We start from the raw sequence: 8180 nt of genomic DNA on the forward strand, positions 1-8180 counted from the left end.
TCTGGGGTGTGGGGACAAGACCTTTGATGTAACATGCCTTTTTATGATAGAAAATGTTGAAACTTTGTGCTTACATATTTACCCCCACCATCACTTTGTAAGTTTTTTGGTTGTGCAGAAAATTGAGTACACAAATAAGCATAAAAAATGCACAAATGTTGTAAAAACTTTTAACTTATTATTTAAATGGAAAACCAATGTATATCTGAGTACATTCATCTATGAAGGTTACATAATACCTAAGTGACACTTGTCAATAGATAAATAAATGAGCTGTTATATATTCTTTCTTACTAAGCTAATATTGGCAACTAATCTTCCTCCTTGTCTCAACTGTAATTCTAACAACTTGTAACAACTTATAATAGCTCATCTATTTATCTATTGACAAGCATCACTTAGTTAGACCCTTGACTTTCTCTTCACTTGGATAGCTGTTTTCTTCACTTCTCTCATTTGGATCACGAACGCAGCCAAGTCATCTAAAACGCGACTACCTCGGCAATCCATAAAACTCCTCGCGTTACGCCTTTGCTCAAAAGCAACGAAAGTAAAATTTGAAGCGGAGAATCCGAAATTCTGAATGCTCAAAAATATATACAGCTATAAACATTCTGAGTATTAAAGGCTTATTGACTTCATTTCAATATAATTAAAAACCTTAGTTTATGAAGAAAAATGCTAGTCTTTAGGGTCAAATGATTCTGCTGAAAAGCGACACACAAATGGTGACCGATGACAACTGCAAATCAATAAAGCATACCAATCTAACGAAATCCGAATATATCACAAACCGGGAGACGACGCAGACACTGATATACAGGATATATTCACAAAGCTGCATCCCGGTTCGTAATCTGTACGACAGTATCTCACTTCCTCCCACCTACCATACCTTGGCCGGCAGCTCCAGACAAGCTAGATGATGTATTGCTGCTTGTCATCTTAAACTTTCCATCTGCATTGCCGAACACATTCAGATCTTCAAATAATCGGTACGAGGGAATGTAGGGCTTTTGTCCTGCTGCAGGGGCAGGGCTCCTAGGACTCGGGCTCGTTGAACCTCCGTTGCTATCTATCCCATTCATTCCCCTTGCAGGGAACGAATTGAAGTGGTGCAAAGGTCTAGCTGATTGTGCTGGACTATAAGATGTGGTTGTGTGGGTACGAGGAGTCGAAAATGTATTATTGGCGGAAAGATGGTTTTGGCTAGAATATCCCGGTGAAGCTGCCCACGGTGGAGGAGGGTAGGCAGTCGGGTATTGAGGATATTGAGGTTGAAACTGTGACTGGAATTGAGGCTGAGGCTGAAATTGTGATTGCGGTTGGAACTTTGGCTGTTGCAGTTGAGATTGAGGTAGTGCTTGTGCCCATGGAACAACATAGCTGTTATAGGGTACCATCCCGGGATTTCCGGGATAAGGCTGGGAAGGATAGGGATTTCCTTGTATGGTGGGGGCAACAGGCTCCTGATGTGTGTTGCCATTAGATGCTGGAACCGTGTGCGGGTCTGGCGTGGTGTGAGGGTCAGATGCTGGGGCGTGAGGGGTGGTGTCTGGGGAGGCAGCTGTTGTTGATAAAGTGATACTCAGAAGGTCGATCATGTCCTGCTCTTTTGTTGTCTTAACTGGTGCTGGTGGATCAGCCAGAACTAATGCATTGCTTGGAGCGGATGTTGTGGCTGATGGATCTATTGTGCTGCTGGTGCTCACCAATGCCAAATTATCATTACTTCCACTAGATGTGTTTTGAGGAGGCACTGACCGTGGTTTAAAATGCCTGCATCCATAAAATAAGTGCAACACTTGTGAGTTAACTTTCACCATACTATGAGATTAAGATAGATACGAGGTATTCCAAAAGTACTTTATGCAAGTTATCATTAAATCACAAAACGGCAAAACTAAACCCAGCAATGGTGGGAAACCATTGACATAAGAAAAGGCATTTCTATGACCTATTAAAAAAGAAAAAGAAAACAGAGAAAGATGTCCAGTCATGCACAAACCTTCGAGCTAGCTGTGCAAATTCATCTTCCTCTTCTTCGTCTTCATCAATCTGGATCCTTGCCATGGTACCAACTGGTGCAGATACATTAGCATTAGGTCTTGGACTAGAGTCACTTGTGCTGGACTCTTTTACTTCAGTCTGCTTGGAACTTGACGCAAACTTTTCAGTCGGTTGGGGACTAAAGCTTGTAGCTTGAGTTGGCACAGGCAAACCAGAAACTATAGCATCATGTTTTGCAAGCAGACTTTGCATCCTATCGTTCAAATCAAGACCCCGAGCAAGAAGTTCTTCATCTCTAGACATTACCAAAAATGTGAAACATTAAATATTCACTGCTTGAGTATGTTTTATGAGCTTGTTAATTAGGAAAAAGAAGTGACGTTAAACATGTTCTCTCACCCAGTTGTAGTTAGCATATGGATCAGTTTTTTCTGGTTGGCACGACATCCGTTGACAAGCTCCTCTATCACTTCATCTTTTATGGCCTACAAACAAAGAAACAAAAGGTAAATATCTTACCCATAAGTTGTGAGGAAAAAGTTGAAAACATCATAGTTCCTCATACCAAACGGTCACTAGGGTTCACAGCTTGCAGCATGTCATCTAAGAGCTCCATAACATTCCTCATAGAATCCAGGTTTGACAAACTAAAAATAATCAAAAGAAAAATCAAGCAGAGGAATGAACAGAAGATTGATCTTAAAGAAATCCTTAACAAGAGCACTAACAAATGCAGAACGGGGGAACAGTAAGGGCTAACAATCAAAAGTAGAGTCAAACTCACCTTAGATTCTCCATTTCTGTAGCCATTGTTTCATCGAGCCTTCTTGAGGAATTGCTAGGCATTCCGTATCCAGCTTGAGCGTGCCTCAATGCTGTATGTGCAACAGGTGGTGTAAATATTGGAGCTGCTTCTGATGCACGCCTGGGAAATTCGACTCCGGAACGCTGTCATTCATGCAGTGTACTTTTATTAAATAATATCATAATCATAAAACTAAAAGCTGAGCCAGATAGCTAAAGTATACCCTTAGTTCCTCGCATGCCCAGTAGTACTGAGAATGTTTTCCAGCAGGACCACCAAATGCTTCTTGCCAAGAGTCCAGCAATATCAAGATTTTATCCCGAACCTGCATATCTGCCTGAAATCCATATATATGTTTCAAGGTGAGATTGAATATACTTAACCAATGAAAAACTAGCAGGACTAATTAGAGTCAAATTGAACAAAGGTTAATAGGTGAAACAGAAAGCCAAAAAAAATATGTCCACCATATGGGTAAAAAAGGTTCAACAACCAACAATGCTTAAACTGAGTGAAAAGGCTTTGATGTATCATATAAACACACACTATAAAGATGCAGTAAATAAGTCATGAGAAGAAATGTCATAAAAGTGTGAATATTCTACATTGAGACATTGCCTGTCATCAAACTCAAATTTTTTATCAAATCCACAAGAACAAAGCTTTTCAAAGACGTAGAGAGGCCTTGAAAACCACTAAGAACCCGCCATTTGACCACTAATCATTCAATACCAAACACACGCTAAAAAGAAACCCACTTACAGGATTATACAAAATGACACCCTCAAACATACAGATCAGCATGTCTAAGGTCTAAAAGAATAAAGAGGTCAATAACTTTCAACAAAGACCATAAACCAGCAAGAAAGTGCGAATTAAAACCCGCAAAGTCCTAAGAAAAACCATTTTAAGGGCCGTCTTGTTAATACATATTCTAGAGAAGTTCGAGTTTCCGGTGCAACACATTTGAATACACGAATGCTCTCCCTAGACTCAAGATTATTAATCATTGACAAAAACAAAAGGCTCCAATGACAGCTTAACGAAAAAGAAACCGAAAAACCATAACCAAAATTTCTCTCTAGCTCAAAATACTCGGCCAACAACACATTCAATACTTACCCTCTTTCTCACAATTTTAACCATCTCTCCTAGTATATTTCTCTCTGCAATTTGAACATGGACATAATCACCACAGTTCTTCACCATTGTCTCCAAAAGCTACAAAAGTAGATTAGCAAACCATTAGCCATACGTAAGGAAACATTTTATCGGACCAAAAAAAAAAAAAAAAATGCATACAGATGGCTTAAATTGGAAGAAGATAAAAGGCTTTCAATAATAAATACCGTCAAGGCTAGAAATTGAACTTTGGGGCTCTTATGCTGCAACCTTTTCTTAACAGCTTTTACGACATCTTTTGCCTGCCTGAGAAATTTAACACACATCAATCAATGAACAACCACAAATAAGAATTTTGTTATACGAAAAGGAAAAGGACAACCTACAACAAGCTTGGATGCAACAAAACATCTCCATAACTTGGCTCTACAGAACAAGATTGAAATAAGTCTGCCTATGCTAAAACTAAAACCATGAATATAATTTCGTACAAAGCGCGTAAGCCCCTATAATTTGTTTCTAACCCCAAAAAGGAAAATAAATCCAGAAACAGGGAAAGTAATTAATGGTGCAAAATGTTAAAAATGGTTTGCACCAGATATCTGCATATATGTCAAAATTTAAACTTTCCGCCTCTTCGAATTTCCCTTATCTGTTTCTGGAATCACTTATGCAATCCAAATAATTGACACACTCCAGCAATTTTAATCCACTTACAGAAAGTAAAAATATCAAACACTTCTACAATAATATGATTCAAAAACTTCAACATCAATCTCTCCCTCCATTTCTCCCATACACAAAATTACAAATTATAGCGACAAAAAAAAAATTCAAGAACAACCCTTTTTGTTTTGGTGTAACACAGATAACATCAAGCTGATAAATTTCCCATCAATCAGAGAAACCCTAGGCTGATAGAAATACAAAGTCAACTCAAAAAACCAAAACAAAAAGAAACAAACAAAACCCAAAAAAATCTAAAAGCAAAAAGCTTTGAGTTGAATTACATATACATATATACATGTAAATTACCAATGATGAGAATTGACGGAATCGCAGATGTCTATGTTCATAGTCCAATCAGGACTTATCAGAAGATCGCTCGTCGCCTTGTCCACAGCCACACTCGCCGAAGACGACGATAACGACGACGTCGCTGCTATCATCTTTCTCTCTCTCTCTCCCTGGGCTTTCTCTCTCTAGACTTTTCTCCTTCTCTCCACGGTGGATGGAGGGAGCAGAAAGAAAGACGGAAAGAAAGAAAGACGGAAAGAAAGAAACTTTGGCTCTGTTTATCGACAAAAAGTAACGAAATCCGCAACTAAAAGCATAACCCACAACTCACTTTCCCGGAAAATTCACCCGCCATGATTATTTCTTGTTTGGATAGGTGGAAAATCTCGAAACCCCAACAAGAAAAAGAAAGAAACGGAATTTTGGATTTTCTCTCTCTGTACTTGGTTGTATATAATATATCCGGAAGCTGCTGCCAAATTTAGCATGCTTTTCCTCCGAACTAGTTGACTGTTGAATTCCACCAGCTCACGCGCGAACGGCTGCTTCGGCATAACCGCATACCTCGTCATCTACGGTCACTATACTGTATTTTTGTACACGTCGGACCATGGAAAAGTCCTTTTCCTCCTTTTCCTCTCCTTTTCTTCCTTTTTGAATTTTTTTTCTTTTAAGTTTTTTCTTACATATTATTTAAATTCGAGTTTAGCATAACAGCTTGTTTCACTCTCTATTCTAATTTTTTACAGAATTTGAATAAATTCAAGTATTATCTTTTCACTTCTTAAAAAATAAAAAACACACGATGTAAATAATACGGTTCATAAGATTGATATAATTCTTCATTTTGTTTCTTGAGAATCGAAATCGATAACAATGGTCATTCTGTTTGTCTACTATCAATTATTTTGATCATTTCATGAAAAAATTTCATTAAATAAAGATAAAATGATCAAAATAATGGATAATGAAGAAACTTAGAGATTGCTTTTATTGATTTTGAATCACAAATACCAAAATGAGTAATTATGCCAATTTCAAATAACATTTTGAAAAAGAGTTTTATTATTTTAATATTAATTTTAATTATTTGATAAGTAAAGGTGAGGTTAGGGTTATAGTGGGCACTGGGTGAGTGGCGGTAGAAAAGTCATGAGGGAATAATGGAACTTTTTTGTGTTTGTGGATAAGAATTATGAAGGGAATAATTGATACTCTGTCGGGGCCGGCCTTGTCTCTTTTATTTTATCTGTGATATGAACCATGCAAAGGTTTCCACCGGACGATCATATATTCTCTTCCTGCCTCAACAATGTATCCTTTTACTTCCAGAAAAAGAATACTATCTCGTATATTTAATTTCATTTCGTTGAAGAATCATATCGAGTAAATAAGGGCGAGCGTAATTTGTTCTTCTTCACTTTACTTTCACGTGATATGTGCACCATGTTTACTTAAGTGTCATTCTTATGCATTGCACGTAACATGTGTACCTTTTAAGTGTTTGTTAAACTCATACATTTCTCACAGCATAAGTGTCGTATAAGGATAAAGCGTTAATAGTTGCATTCTAAATTTAAGTTTTAAGATTCGAATTTTCAGTGTGAATTAATGTGACAAGATCTTAAAGCTGATAAAATCCATATATATTTTCTGAATTGACTATCTTTTAACTTTCTGGGTTATTATTAAAGAATTATGAGTAAATCTGTTGACGTCTAAAAATAATAAGAGGATAAAATTACAAAATTGCAACTACGTAATGCTAAAGAGTTTCAGAACTTTTCAGAAGAATTACTTGAGGTACAGTCTAACTGGTACGTACAGTCCAATGCAACATAGAACACGAGAATGATATTTAATTTCTTCTTTTTTATAACCAAAAAAACCTTGAGATCATCATCCCTTTTTAAATTATGTAGGTGGATTTTGCTTTAGCTAATCTTTGCTACCGTATACGTATAAGAATACAGCAACAAAAATACTCATACCAATTAATAATTTAATTCTAATAATAATCATACAATCGTGATAATAAATAATATTTATCAGGATTATATTATCGAGAGATAATGGACAAAATTTTAACCTACACGAGTGCTTGTAGACTTTTGACCTCAACAATGTGATTTTTGAAAGATCAACCCATTAATTAATGTATCTATTGTTTCGACCATAACAGAAAACTTCTTATCTGCTACGAATTAAAAAAATATATATAGAGTTGGTTCGGACAAATAATAAATGAAACACTACAATATCAGTTAGGATCTTAAAAAGTTAGCATCTCCACTCTTTGTATTACCTCTCGAATTATAGAAGTTTTGAACCCACCGTGGTTAGCAGGGACGAGCTACTATAAGCTCACTGGGGCAATGGCCCTACTCATTTTTTATTTGTAGGAGAAAAAAACTAGATGTAGTGCGACATGGTTAAGTAATACACCCCACTTAAAACCACTTAAATGAAATAATGTAATCTTGTTAATATTTGCAACACTCCATCCAGGACTAATGACTACCCCACATACAAAGACTCAAAAGAAATTATAGAATGGTTGTGAAATCGGATGGGAGATCAATATGAATGATAACATAATTGCATACTGAAGTAGTCATACATGATGTATTGATGGGTTGTCTTCGGTAGTATAGATTACTGAGTAGTCCTGACTTTAACCCTGATGGCTAGAAAAATAAAATTTATGAATGGTAGTGCTATTCACACACCTCTTTTTACCTTTCACACTTAATTTTTGTCCATTGATCTTCTTTAGTTTATTCGATTCGACAATTAAAAATTAAAAAGTGTATGTGAAAAGTAAAAATGAGTGTGTGAATAGAACCACCTTGTATGGACAGTGGATAGTGGATAGTGGCTTCCAAGCATTTTTGATATAGCATGCCCAAACATGATTTGCATGCTGGCAATGCCATTTATTCATGCAGAAATGGAATGCGGATGGAGTTAAAACTCCCCGTGACCCTTTTGGTATTAGGTTAAACGAATCCATTTTTTTAGTGCAAAGTCGTTACCAACATCTACATCTAGTTGGTAAGAGCATATAAAACTGCAAAGAGCTAATCAGAAGGGAGTTTTCCCTATTAATATATTACAGTTTATAGGCCAAAACAAATTGTGAAGGAAACAACAGTCCATGGATTTTGATCGATTTCAAATCATGAACACGTGAAACTTGCAATTGACATTCGTCTGTCAATAATCC

At 36.6% G+C, this 8180-nt stretch overlaps 1 protein-coding gene across 1 annotated transcript; it reads right to left on the bottom strand.

Annotated features, from left to right (window-relative positions):
- Nucleotides 1-620: 620 nt before the first annotated feature.
- On the bottom strand, nt 621-5408 carry LOC137745920 (TOM1-like protein 6). The gene is made up of 9 exons (XM_068485952.1): nt 4973-5408; nt 4165-4243; nt 3938-4036; nt 3039-3152; nt 2795-2958; nt 2576-2657; nt 2410-2495; nt 2009-2305; nt 621-1779 (listed from the first exon to the last, which is right to left on the bottom strand). The coding sequence occupies exons 1-9, from the start codon at nt 5104-5106 to the stop codon at nt 873-875; spliced, it is 1962 nt and encodes a 653-aa protein (XP_068342053.1). The 5' UTR covers nt 5107-5408; the 3' UTR covers nt 621-872.
- Between the last annotated feature and the right edge of the window lie 2772 nt (nt 5409-8180).

Source organism: Pyrus communis, chromosome 9, assembly GCF_963583255.1.
Source record: "Pyrus communis chromosome 9, drPyrComm1.1, whole genome shotgun sequence".
In the NCBI taxonomy this organism is placed as follows: Eukaryota; Viridiplantae; Streptophyta; class Magnoliopsida; order Rosales; family Rosaceae; genus Pyrus; species Pyrus communis.

Coding starts and splice junctions, on each gene's coding strand:
- LOC137745920 (XM_068485952.1), bottom strand. CDS start 5,106: ATGATAGCAGCGACGTCGTCGTTATCGTCGTCTTCGGCGAGTGTGGCT. Junction 2,496..2,575: donor TGAACCCTAGTGACCGTTTG/GTATGAGGAACT, acceptor CTTTGTTTGTAG/GCCATAAAAGATGAAGTGAT. Junction 2,306..2,409: donor CATATGCTAACTACAACTGG/GTGAGAGAACAT, acceptor GGTAATGTCTAG/AGATGAAGAACTTCTTGCTC.